This window comes from Micropterus dolomieu, linkage group LG02 (genome assembly GCF_021292245.1).
Source record: "Micropterus dolomieu isolate WLL.071019.BEF.003 ecotype Adirondacks linkage group LG02, ASM2129224v1, whole genome shotgun sequence".
In the NCBI taxonomy this organism is placed as follows: Eukaryota; Metazoa; Chordata; class Actinopteri; order Centrarchiformes; family Centrarchidae; genus Micropterus; species Micropterus dolomieu.
Genome location: NC_060151.1, coordinates 22,208,821 through 22,223,017, shown reverse-complemented (window position 1 = coordinate 22,223,017; position 14,197 = coordinate 22,208,821). Strand labels below are relative to the sequence as shown.

The following is a 14,197-nucleotide window of genomic DNA, read 5'->3' as shown; positions in this document are numbered from 1 at the left end:
GGGTCCAGAGTATAACTGGATCAAACTGGCCTGCGGGCAGCCATCTCCTGGTTTCTCTGTAGTGTCCGAGGGTTTTTGGAGTTTCAGTGGACCCAAAGATTGCTATGGACCCGAGTACAGACTAGCTAGAGAGAGTAGATTAAGTGTACTTCTCTGTTTATTGTCTTTTCAAAATAATTGTAACTCAGTCAACCCCTCAGCCTGTTTTTATTTTCCATTTAACTCTTTTAACCCTGATTGTACACTGCACTGGAACTTTTATTATTTTGTTAATGTGTATTTTTTCAATTTCCCTATGTTGTTTTTAAACTTTTTTATATTTCCCTGTTGCTTTTATGTTTTATGTAAAGCACTTTGAATTACCTTGTCGTTGAAATGTGCTATACAAATAAACTTGCCTTGCCTTTCTTAAGCAAACAAAATGGCAACTGTATTTGTAGTTTTCAATATAAAACTTGTTGAAATGGTTTCAGTGTGTATATCAGTACATTTTAATATTTTTTGGCACATTTTTACAATACCACTAATAAACGTGATAATTTGGTCACTATAATCGTGATATGAAATCTTCATACCGTTTCATCCCTAGCACCTACTTGTCAAGGGTTGAGAACATCAGGTACAAGCTTAGACTAAAGTGGTGTACAGCTCTGTCCTGTACACATACTGTACATTCTGATAATTACATTTCAGTTTTCAGAGCAGTCTGGTTGTTGAAGAAACAAGGGACCATGGAGCTGAGGTTAATGAAGTAAATTAGGGATGCAAACTAGTCATTTTAAGATAATAAGGACGTGTTTCTTTTGGATTTTAATGCACAAATTAATTGTTTAGTAATTATCCAGAGATCCTGTATAGAAAAAAATTATGCATTAGGATGCATCGATAATTGTTTTTAGAAATCGCATCACAACCCTCTGAATTATAATCGAATGGTGTCCAGAGATTCCCACCCCTATCGTATAAGCATTTTACACGGTGTAATCTTGTAGTCTTGAGACTGCTGTAATATTCACAGCAGAGCAGACCATAGCCTGCATCTCCCAAACATCTCCATATTTTATTTCTTACTTTCTGCTCATAGTAGAATTGCACAATGTAATTTATCTCATCTCCCGTGTGTGTTGAGGACACATCCATCTTGTTTGACTATATCTTATTGAAATAGCCACTGAACAAATCAACCGGAGTTGTGTGTTTACGTTCAGTACTGCTTTCCCTCATACAATCTTAGTCTTATTGTGGATCTTATTTACAAGACCCAGGCTATAGATACTGTACACAATAATATAGCTGGAGCTGACATAACATCAAGGCAAACTTTACAGCATTCAAAGCATAAAATACAACTCAAATGCCCAGAAGAGTCCAAACAGCTATCCAGTACAGTATCAGCAATACATAAGGTACAAGTACTGCTTTCCCTCATACAATCTTAGTCTTATTGTGGATCTTATTTACAAGACCCAGGCTATAGATACTGTACACAATAATATAGCTGGAGCTGACATAACATCAAGGCAAACTTTACAGCAATCAGTCAGCTCAAACTAAAGCAACAACCTGCCTCACTCATACAGTTGTTAACAAGGTTCCGTGTCATGAAGGTGTGACAGTGAACCTCCATGCATCTTATCAGGACTTGAACCAGGCAGAGCTACCGGTAATTCAACCATCATTCATTTTATTATTTACACATGTGCTTTTCCTACTGTGACATGTTAAAGAGGTCCTGCTTTCCACTTTCACTTCTCAGTTTATTCCTATTGTCTGTCTAGATGTTTTTTGATTATTCAAATGCAGTCAGTATTATTCAATTACAGGATTATTATTTGTGTAAATACAAAACATGACATAAAATCATAACTGTGTTGCCCTACACCCTCTCCCTGATGAACAGAGATTGACTGATTAGTCAGTATCAAAGTGTTGTCGAACATCACAAATTCAATACAAAATTCATGACAGAAGATAACTAAAAGAAAGAATTCAAACTAGTGGTGATCTCAAAGATGACAAGATTGCTGAAAGGCAATCATATTAATGCTGCTGTTGCACACACACATAGCTGGCCAACACCCCCTGCACTGCAGCAAACTTTCTAGACTATCTTGTATTGATAGGTTGAGCTATTTGTTCGACTGAACCTAGGAATGCAGACTTAATATTAGGAGGAAGCGTAAGGCAAAGATTACAGTTTTCAGATTAGATATTCCAGAAGGCTCCTACTTAAACAAAATCACGTTGAACCCTTTCACTACAAAATGGGAAAACATGATTCCCACAGTACCTGCACAAGAAAAACAAAGAACACTACGTCAGCCTGAGTTAACAAAAAGTTAACTTCTGCAGCCTCTGACATTAACAGACCCCCATAGGTGGAAATGCACGACCTTCCTCTCATCTCAGCTGTCTCTTGTGCTACACTGAGACTCTGTTTTCATTTCAAACTTCACACAGCGTTTCTAGTATTGTGGGTTTCTGGATTTATTTATAATTCAGCAGTTTGCAGAGAAAAGCTGTGTAGCTACAGCTGAAGTGAAGCTTTCTAGATTGCTGGGAGGATTTACCTGTACTCGTGACTGTCCTGGAATCTCACGCTGCTGGCAACACGCTGTGGGGCCGTCTCCATTAGCAGCTTCTGAGTAAGCCGTTTGCTCGGTGTGGGGTCACACTCAGGCTGCTCCTCTGGCTCGTGGTCACATCTCCATTCCTCATCTTCATTTAAAGTCGGTAAATAACCAGACAGCCCCTTTCCACTCCCAGAGACACAGCTCTGATTACTGTATAGCTTAGGGCTCTCTCCCCCTGTCCGTGTAAATTCCAAATATATGTCAGACTTAAGAAATAAAGGATAGGTGTTTTCCTCCATCATAGTCTGTATCTCAGTCTGAGCCTGGTCGAACATTGCGGGATCAATGTGAAGCTTCATGACACAGTCTTTGATGAAGGACTTGGTAGCTGGTTTGATCTGTCTGGAAACAATCCCATTGTTGTCCAAGATGTATTTTTTATAGATGGCTTTTGCCAGTTTTACCTTCTTCTCCTCGTTACCCTCGTTAGCTTCAAGTTTGCGGAAGCCACTGCATGCAAACCAGAAGTCCAACATATCTGCACACTCCTCCTGCTTGAGGAACGTCCTAAACAGATGGATGCCATCTTGATCATCCAGGAGGGAGTGAAGAGATTCTGCCCACTTTACGTAGGGTGGTGTTGGGGAAGCACTTCCCTCCGGTTCATAACCCAGGTCCAAGTCAGGTCGCCTGGGTGTAGCCACAGACGCCTCACATTTGAGGCTCTCATTCTTTGAGAAACCGAGGTTGCTGTATTGGTGTCCATCACTGCACACCAGCTCGCCTTCTTCCCCTGGTACTGGAGGTCTGGGAGCATCCTCAGTGAAGCTGCCTCCCAGGTCTGCTAAGTAGGCCCTTTTGTCGCTTATGCTCATAGTCCCAGCATCCATACACAACGTCCCTGTAGAGCCCGAACTGCGCAACTATTAGATCCAGGCCTCTACTTATGCCGCTGCAAAAAAACTCCTGCAAGGAGGAAAATGTATAATGAGACGCAGCTTATCACATCACTGAAAGGTAGAATAGTGCTAGCCTTGACAGGGCTCTACTAGGAGAAGATATTCTAATATTCATTCCCAGTTTATTTGCAAAAAAGGTCTATGCAGCAGTTTATAGATACAAAGTAAAAGTGAATTGCCAACAGATGTAGTGCTGACAATAAAGATCGATCGATTATGTGCCATAATTGCCATATGCCCGTATAGAAGAGATCCAGTACCTCTTGGGGAAATTCTACAATTTTGCACAGTTTGCATTTTTATCAGATTTTCATGAAAAACTCATCATTTGGCCAGTTTCCAGCTGAACATTCAAATTAATGCAAATTCTGCAGAAATCCAGAGGATTTGAAAATGAAACAACCTCCTATAAATCTTTAAAACCAGAAAGTAGCTTCTGGTTTACCATTAAATCCAGCATGGTTTGTATGGTAGGCGGGTGACCTCAGCGGTTTACGCTCCAATATAAAAGAACTTATTATTACATTCTAAGTCAACTAAAGTACAGCGATTTACATTGGAATCGCTTCAATGGAATAACTGTGGAAATTGGTGATGAAATCAACTCAAAAAGCGATGATCCAAGAATATTTTCAATAATTTAATGCACTTGATCTGTGACTGCACATTCTGCATAACATCTGTAAACCTAAGCAGAAATTGAAAAGTGTTATTAGGCTTATAATATGGATTGAAAGTCTATGATTGCGCCATACCGAGTAACCTTCAGAGTTATGTGGCAGTGTTGTGGTAATCCAGGCCAAGAGTTGTGGCTTTAGTGCTGTCTGGCCTTGGACGCAGCTTTCTGCTAGGCAGTAGTATGAATGTGGTGTGGTGTGTGGTTTGCAGTAATATTCACTGCTTTACATGCACAGGCATATCATTACTTTACACTGCTACTCCAGTTTCTTCCAAATTAGTATTAGTGTTATCATCACAATGATAAATTCATGTGAGGTTTACAGTACGGACTCAATTATGAAGCAGCAGTAGTCTCTCTACTATTAGCTAATATCAGCAGCTGCAGAATAGCATGCCTAATGATTATAGGGATTGAATGTCTTGTTCAAGGACACATCCTGGTCCTCGTGTATTGTCCCTGAGCTTTCTTGCTGAGCAAAGACACAGCAGAGCCTATATCGCCACCTCTATTGATGGTAGGTACAGCTTATGGTTAAGCTTCCCACATACAGTGCCAGTAAACCCTTTTAGTTCTGATTTCCTAATGTAACGACAGCTTGGAAAAAAGCACAAATTTTCCATGCAGCAGCCAATATTTCTGCTGCAAGACAAACAACTCCAACATGGAGTAAATGGTTGATTAAAAGATTTTAACACAAAAGTACTTGGTAGCAAAAGGTTAAAATAAATCTTGGAAAAAAACATTTGCAATTTTCAAAAGGGCTGGGTTTACTTTGTGTGTGTGTGTGTGTGTGTGTGTGTGTGTGTGTGTGTGTGTGAGTGTGAGAGAGAGAGATTTCAAAAGAAATATCTTTTAATGATTGCCATCGCATTCCCTTTAGGGCACACCCACTCTCTTGTCTTGTCCAATGCTGCTCCAAATCATTTTCCTGATTCAACAAAGACAGTAGGCTAAAGACAAATTTGGCAACAGTGCCCTTTCTCTGCACAAAGTGTGAGCAGCACGTGCACCGTGCATAGGGGCAGGTGTGCTGGACTGACAATGATAACCAGAGAATGCGGGCAGTTCTAGTGCAAGCACATTTCATAGCTACTTTATCAGTGGTGAATCTCCTGTTCAAACTAGCACTCATCTCGCTAACTGTATGTATTGATGCATCGGCACGGGGGATGTTCGGTTAGCGCGTTGATATTAAATTTAACGGTTCCGCGGTCACAGGTATGAAGCAGGAATATTAAGGAAGGTTTAGCCGTGATTTCAGCCAGTCTAAGCAGAGCTCGGGAAATGTCCTCTCTTCCTGAAACGGTATTCGTTTGTTCCTCTGAAGTGAGCCTCCCATCACATTCATGTCTTGGCCTCTCCAGAATGAGCAGAACAGCAGCCCCGAATGGGGGAGGGGAGCTAGAAACAAACTCCGTACACACACACACGCACACACACACACACACACACGGAGCCAGGCCTTTCAGCAGCCGAGCCGACCGACAAGTGCACAACTTTGTCAGACTATTCACCTATTAATATCTGCCCTGTCTCTGCTAACAGCTGCTAAACTAAACGAACAACATGACGACCGCAAACATTTCCCCTACCGTCAAAGGACACAGAGGGAATCCCACACCAATTCCCGAACAGATTTACAACCAGCAAAGCGATGGCACATATATCTCGCGACTACCGCAATCCCAATCCCTGATCTGGGAGAGAAAAAAAAGTGACATATACTTAGCCAGTGGAAATCTCCCTGCTGCTTTCGAGTGCATCGGGCATTTGGACCTGCACAGGTCACGGCGAACAGTGTCATAGTTGCGAATTGCAGGACTTTAAAAATAACAAAGAAAACAGTCCGCTCTCCACCTCTCCATGGCTGTCTCTCACACTGTCTGTGCGGAGCTGAAGCTACACCGCAGATGATACACAGCGCCTCGCCCGTTCACAACACAAATTACTAGTGTTTAGTTTTGGTACATGTGGTACACTGATTTTTTTGTCTCCCTCTCTCTCCATAATTAAAATAAACATCTTCTAATTGAGGTTGTAGTATTCCCTTTCTTGGCTTTTGGCTTACAACCCACTGAAATATGTCTCTATATTACAATTGAAAATTTGAAAAAGTATGCCATATCGGCTGATGTTTTTTTAATCAACCTAATTCAAACCAAATTAAGAGAAGAAATCAATACATTCAACAAAGTGATTTCAATACCACTGTAAGCATTGAATATGGATCACAAGTAAGTAAGTACAGGCATTGTGTGTGTTTTCTGTTCATATGCTTGATATAGGCTAAACTTAAACAAATTAGATTATTGATCATGTCAGATCTGAAGCCCACATAACAATAAAAGGCATCCTCCAGCTATTTCATGAACTTGGTAGACTTAGAGGACTACATTGATGCAGCAGAGGCAGCATGGGTCCAGCTCCAAAACTGCTGGATCCTACATTTCCCATAATGCAACTCGATGGTGCCTTTCATTTGATAAAACCATTGCCATAGACTATATATAAGAAGTGGACATAGTCTTCATGAAGTCCCCCGTTGGTTTGTGGACTGTCGTTCTGAAGCCTCGAGTTTGGCCGGCCATGGTAACGACATGTCAATCATAGATAATCCCGCCCTGAAGCATACTCTGCTTTTGAGACCATAAACTCATTAGGAAAGTGTTTACTGAGGTAATTATTCAGATGAGAAGTAGGGTCATTTTACCATTATTTCTAATGGAACCGGACTTCTTTTTGCAACCACAAGAGTCGCCCCCTGCTGGCTGTTTGATAGAACGTATGCGTAAGGTTCCATGTTGGCTTCGCGTCTCAGACCGGAAGCTTCCCACTTGACCATTCCACAATAATGCAGGCTTTCCATTATACATCTGTAGTCTCCATGCCCAAACTGAGATGATCAGATCACCATGACTTTAGAAAGCTCCTTCTACAGTCAGAGCAGACATTGTATAACTGATCAGGCTGAGCAGTACTCCTTGTCATGTGTCAATCAGTTGAGTGCCCCTTTAAAAGTCCGCTCTGTTACAGCTTTACAGTGTTACTAATAGAAAATGTTTGGGGAATTTTTCAGAAGAAAAAAAAAACATATTGAGAAATTAAATGTGCATATTTGCAATTTGAGTGTGGCAAATGCAATACAGTTTCAAAGTGAAAAGTGTTTGTAGAACAGGTTGGACAACAATGTGCTTTGGAGTCAGCAACCAAAGACTGTACCAGATTACTCCACTCATTAGTTTACATGGTTTACAAGGGCTGAAGGTGCTTTAATCAGTTAAATCTGGACAATCATTTTTTTTCCCTTTCCTGTTAAGTGGTGCATTCAGGCAACCTTTGTCATGAATTTTACCACCAGGAAGTTTCACTACTAAGTTTACAAATTTAGGGAAACCCCATGATACTTGAGTTTATGAGTAATGTTATTGTACTTCAACAAGTGATGGGCAACTGGCTATAAATTTGACTATCTTTATCACAAGATGTCCAACATTTCCAGGCTTCTAACAATATGCTAACAGTCCATTTCATGTCTGGTTTCCAATATACACATTGCAGTAACTTTTCACTGGTCTAATTTCTGCGTATATTTACCGGTGACATGGCCACTCAAAGACAAACACTTCAATTCAATGTAACAATAATGGCTGCAAATGCAACATTCCTCTGTTTGAATGAAATGTTTCCCAGCTCCTGATGTTGCCAACATTTTGCAACAGCCTTGGAATGAATAAAACCAGTACATCTGTGACATACCTCGTCTTTATAAACACTGCAGAGTTACAAACAGCCATTAGCATGCCACTTTGCACCATTAGACAAAATTTTAATCTTTATTTTGACTGGTCGAGCTGAGAACATGTCAGAAAGAAGGCGAACTGCAACAATTTGCCAGTTGTAACAGCTCCTGATACTTGAAACAAGACATTCAATGTGACCATGTTTCAACTCAACAGAACATTGTGCTACATTTTAGCAGCACTGTTAGACACACTTGATCGCGTCATTCGTTCATGACTTCACATTGCAAAGACTAAAGGACAGACGAAATACAGCAATAAAGGCTGTTGTCAGTTTCTATGCTTTCATGCCAGGCAATCATTGAGCAGTTACACGGTTTGACTGAGATGGAAGACCACAAAAACATTAACGCATTTGGTTGTGTAATTACATCAAACCATTTGGTTGCATGAGAAAGAGCAGGAACATATATTTCACACTCTGTCTCATCATATCACCTGAATTACCTGCTCAAACCTAGAAACATCAAAGTGTGCAGTGTACACACTGCATACAATATTTATGCCAGCAAGATAAAACATGAAAAAGACCCAGCACAGTTCAGTTTCCTCAAGGCAAAAAATTGATTTTGGGCAGCAACAATTTAAGCATCCTGATACTCAAATGCTCAGTTTTTCTTTATGGCGTTTTCTCCGACCATCTACTCTATGATCTTTTCCATCTATTTCAATGTTCTCACAACATGAATGTCAAAGGTCAAGATTTCTTCCACTAGACAATCTAGAAAATTTCAGAATCATTTCAGAACCTCAGCATGAAGGTGTGATGACCCTCTAAAACATACATGACATCCAGCCACTGATTTGTTGACACTCCCCAGCTGATTTCTGGACCATTATAATCACACACTACACTGAGGATTTGACCCTTTCTCTCTGCTATCAACATGGCTGGCAGTCTGCAGATCAACTCAAAAAATAAATAAAGTGCAGGTCTGCACGTTTATTTTTTTGTTGCTACAATGTGAAAATTGTCTTTAGGTAAACAACATTTCACCAGTTCCAACACATCAGGCGCTTTACTTGGTACTCAGAATTTAATGTACATTATTTATAATATGAGCAGGAGAGTCCTTTCACTGAACATTCATTTTGATAGTCAAACTGAGTTTCACTGTGTCACCATCAACAGACCAGTCACCCTGCTGCAACGGGTGAAGAGGGAGTCTTTTAAAGCTAAAGATGAACCAAATACTTTTGGTTTAGTGGTTTTTTTAGTTATTCTAGAGAAAAGGACAAAAGTGTTCTGTCTGTGCCTCTGTGTGTGTACATGTACAGCTTTTTGTGTTTACATTCTGTAAATGGTTCATCTGAAGGTGATGGAGAAAACACTGAATTACATGCAAAACAATGTTTTACCTTGAGTTTGATTGTCTTCCTCACACATCCTCCAGCAGTACACACATTTACGGAGGATTCCATTGTACGGTTAAACACATCGGGTCTCGGTAATGGCAACATCCCTCTCATCACCTTGATAGGACAAGGCCTGGCCAAAGCAGAATGTCGCCATAATAGTTTGTCTTTGCCATCCATTTGTTCCTGAAGGAGAAGAATTTTTTGTTAAGTCTGCTTTATGCACGGCATAATTAAACAGTCACATACCAACATTGATCATTTAATCTATACTCTTCAATAAACACAGGTCAAGCTCCAAAACCTTTTTAAGCCATAAACTGATAAAGCAGCTTGGTGCCCTCTACTGTAACAGTTTTCCCAACAGGGGCTTGCATTGTCATGCAACCCTGTTGCTGTTAAAAAAAAACACACACATACATATTCACTTACATATCTATACAGAATTAAACCCGGAACAACACTCAGGATCATTTTCTTAACCACCAAATCTGGCTTCAGTTTTACAAATTACAAAGAGTCAGAAGACAAATCACATTCTAGTTAGGGTTTACACATGACCCTCTCCATCCCATTCCAGCTATTCTACTAGCTAGATCAACGCTGAATTGTCAGCAGTTCTGTTTTAACCATCAAAATGGGGGTCAGGACCTGGCATGATCAAATGCAGGGTAGTACTGATGAAGAGAAACAAGAGAAAGGAACACATGAATGGAGTGCTGTAGACAGCTGGTGCAGCGCTCATGAAGATGCAGCCACATAGGATTTTTAGACCAGTCTCTTACCACCAGCAGCTACAGTTTATAAGTTAATCAAAAGAGGACGGCCATGAAAAAGCACACAAACTATAAACACAGCCTGAAGACTGGTGCGGCTCAAGAGGCCCAATGTGACTACATATCAGTCACCCGTTATCAATCAAAGCTGGGACCAGTCAAAAGCAGTGTCTGATGTTGATAGACTTCTCACACTCAGAGGTTGAAGGATGCACCACTAATGACAGCAGCAGAAAAATATGTATTTACACATTAGACAGTGCGGCACTCTATACCCACTCACATGTAATCTTTTAACTCTTACCTACAGGGCATCTACTGAACTCCATGGATGCAGCACTACCCATGAGTCTACACCCACTTCTACTTTTTGGTTTCAAAATTGGACTGACATCTACTGATAACTTTTAGGGCATTTGGGCTTTTTTGATCATTAACGTACAAATGGAATTCTGTGCATACAGGTCCCTGGCCATGTCAAAACAAGGACATTGTGGATCTTGTACATGGCATGCATTTTACATCACTGATCTACCAGGATTACCATAAATAGCCTTTTCAGTAAAGAGACAGTTGTAAGTACACATAATTGATTTACAAGAACAGTTAATAATCAAATTAAGTTATTTGTGGTCATTTCTAATTTTTCTATAAAGCTTTATCTGCACCAAGAAAACTAAAGAAAAACATAATAGATTAAAAAATTTACTTTCCCCCCCCCTGCATCACAATATCAAGTGATAATGCATTTTGACTACTACTGGCATCCTATTTAAAAAAATACCTACACAAAGGTTTCAGTAACGCCATAAGCTAGAAGTCGTGTGACAAGAAGGTGGGTAAACTGAACAGCTAAAAACAGCCGGGTTTGGAGGGTAAATGAGAAATCCTCTTCCCAACCTCAGCAACTACAAACAAGAAGCCCTTAAGCAACTGGCCCAGTGGAGCTGCTCAGCAGGCAGCGGAACAAAAGAAGACATTTCTCTGTTCAGCTCTGTGACTCTCTGAACCAGATCTGGTTATTTATGAAATCAGATAAACTTATGTAAAAGTAGTATTTTGTGTCAGAATTCTTAAACACATGTATTTGTAAAAAATAAATAAAATAAACTTAAGTTAAGTTGAGAGTTATTTGTCATTTTAATGTGTTCACTGATCTGTGATATTTCTTTCTGATTACAGAAAAATGCAAATTCAATAGTTTGTAGCTTGTCAAAAGAATTCTTATAATCATGATGAATTTGAATATGTGAATTTTTTCACTGTTTCTTATTAGGAATTTAACTGATGTTTTAAAATACTTTCTAATTCTTAAACATCCGGCTGCAGTTAAGTGTTACCAGAAGACAACATGTTTCCCAATTCAGTCCATTCAGTTGTCTTTTGTTCCACCTGTCAGTATGGATTTAGACTCCAGGTCTTGGCTGAAATAGGCTTATCTCTGTTGAAGACTCTCTGATGACAAAAGTCCATTAAGATGTTTAGATGAAAGCTTCCATTCTCAAAGCACAGAATAGAAAATTTCTATTTTTTTTATTCAAACAATTCACTAAAAGTTAGGAAGAACATAATAAACAACAAACAAGACATCTTTCACAGCCCTCAAAACTAAAAATATAACATACATAAGGCTTATGGACTAAATTGAGACAATCGAAACCATTGATATTAACAACATTTTTTAAGGGTTTTTAAAAAAGTTCATCAGGCATATTAATTTAAGTTCTGAAAATATTCCAAAGAGTAATATCAAAAGACTATCAGAAAATGTATTCTGGAGTCCTGCTGATGTCCTTTGTCCTGGCTGAATATATCATGACTAACAAGCCTTGGACTGGATTAGGCACAGAGGATTGAGCAATTTGCAGACTTGAGTTTATTTTGATGGATATTCTAGCTCACAGAGCACCATATTCCCGCAAGAAAGGAAAAAATCTTATTAAAAAGGCCCATATTTCCTATGGTGATATAATACCAAAGACATACATCTGTAACCATGTACCCAACGGCGAAGGTACATTGTCAGACATCTGCTGGCTTAAAAAAATGTCAACTAATTTAAGCTTCAGTCTAACGGGGTACGCAGTAGTCTGGTCATGGGATGCACATTGACTGGTCAAATCAAATGATGTGCTTCGGTTGTGATGAGAGGGAGGACACAACAAAACCAGTATGGTAATGACATGAAAAACGATAACAGACATAACAGAACGATAAACAATACAATGGATAGTTAATGTAAACCGCAGTTTTCATCCTCCGAGATTCAAAAGCAGACATCATACCTGCTGGTTTACCTTACTGCGTGGTTCTCGGTTTTGTTGTGTTGAATCGCAGACTACTCCCACCGCTTTTCTATGGATCGAGTATAGTCCTTCGTAGTCTGCAGTGAAGACTGCCGCCATCTTTAATCACAACAGAGTCCATCTGTCGATGGTTCTTCCCTTTCTACCCTCTCTTTCTCTGTTCCAGCCCTCTCTGTTTGTTGTGGGGGGTTCTTATTTTCCATCCACATCAAACCACCATATCGACAGGCTCATGGGCCGCCCAGTAGGGGGGCAGCTTGAACATGCTGCATTGGCTGTTGTCCTTTTCCAAGCGGCAGATTAACTGACCACATTTATTTTCCTCAGAATGATACAGATAGCCTGCAAAAAAATATTTCAGCTCTTTGGGCCTTTGATTTCAACAAGCCTGGCCTCAAAGCTCCTCCATGATTGTCCCTGAACTCATCTTTTCCTCAGATGTTCTGATTGATGGGATTTGGAGCTCTATTTTATTGAGGCCACATTTGTGTAATTACTTGCAAATCAACGATAGATTCTGATCATTTACACCAAAATAAATAACTGTTCTGACAGCTGCTCCATCATATGTAATGTTAAAAGACCATCTTCCTTTTAAGCAAAGCTCAGCTGGAATCCTCTGATCTCACCAAGTGAACCTAAATCTGACCTAAACCGCCTCTAACTACATTTATAAGTATAAGCAGGCTGTCTGTCTGCTTTCATCCAACTAATGCATTTCATTTAAAGTGACACTTCCTTTTTCTTCCTCCTGGTCCCTTTTTTTGTATTCAAAGCTTGAATGCAAAGGCGTATCTTGTTTACTGTCACTGTTTTGTTCCGCCAAACTCTTTCAATGAACAATAAGAGGAGTTGAATTTCAAAATGGTAGATGCTCTCACCTTCCTCTCCTGCTGTGTGGCTCGTCGGATCTTGTTTCTGTGGTCCGCCATGACTGGGCGCAGTCCCCTGCCTGCCACTCTGCAATACTTTCTCGTACTCATAAACCTGTTTCTGATTCTTACTAGTGTGTTGCTGAAAGATGAGCATCTTTACTTTGTATTGCAGCTTCAGCCGTGCGACCCTATTGGAGGAAACAAGGACCGGATGATTGTCTGCACAATCGTATTGTAGCTATGGTAACAGACCCAACAGGCATGAGTGATGTGCACCTAATTGCTCCATACACATTAAGCATAAGAAAAAAAGAGAAGCATAAATGAAGCAGTGTTGTGCCAAATCAAATAGTTTTCTTAGACATTACACATTTCAGCGCCAAGGGCTTTTCAATGAATGGCATAACAAAGTGATATTTTATTAAAACTTACTTATGAATGCAAAGAAAGGATGAAAAAGATGAATGAAAAGAAATTTTGGAGAAAGGGGGAGTGATGATATTGCCTTTGTTATGTAGCTTCATCAGCTGCTTACCTTTCAACTGAATTTCACACTTGCATGTCTGGTTGTAGCCAGGGTCAGATCCAGCATACCCTTCTCACAATGACCAATTCTCTCTTCATGCTGCACGGGCAAAGACCCACGGTGTTGGCTGCCACTTGCATTTGTCTGGATTGTGATGTATTTAAACACATTTTATTTCCAGATTTTAACTTGTCAGCGGCCTGTATAAACATGTAGTTGAAGTAATAAAATGTGCATTTTAACAAAATTTGCAAAAGACTAGCAGGAGTGCGGTCATAAGACATCACAAGATAAAAGCAAGACGCCAAAGGCACGAGCTCTTCAAAATGTGTAACTTGAATGAC

At 39.9% G+C, this 14,197-nt stretch overlaps 1 protein-coding gene across 2 annotated transcripts in view; it reads right to left on the bottom strand.

The window, feature by feature from the left end:
- The window catches only part of axin1 (axin 1), a 34,612-nt gene extending 21,143 nt beyond the window's left edge, over nucleotides 1-13,469 (bottom strand). Inside the window, exons 1-3 of one of the 2 annotated variants that reach the window (XM_046033603.1) lie at nucleotides 13,334-13,469; nucleotides 9,374-9,556; nucleotides 2,571-3,539 (exon numbers count right to left, since the gene is read on the bottom strand). In XM_046033603.1, coding sequence (XP_045889559.1) covers nucleotides 2,571-3,463 — 893 coding nt within the window. In that variant the 5' untranslated portion in view covers nucleotides 3,464-3,539; nucleotides 9,374-9,556; nucleotides 13,334-13,469. Of the gene's footprint in view, nucleotides 1-2,570; nucleotides 3,540-5,939; nucleotides 6,119-9,373; nucleotides 9,557-13,333 lie in introns of those variants that run through there. The other variant, XM_046033596.1, reaches the window with a different exon arrangement.
- Nucleotides 13,470-14,197: the final 728 nt, after the last annotated feature.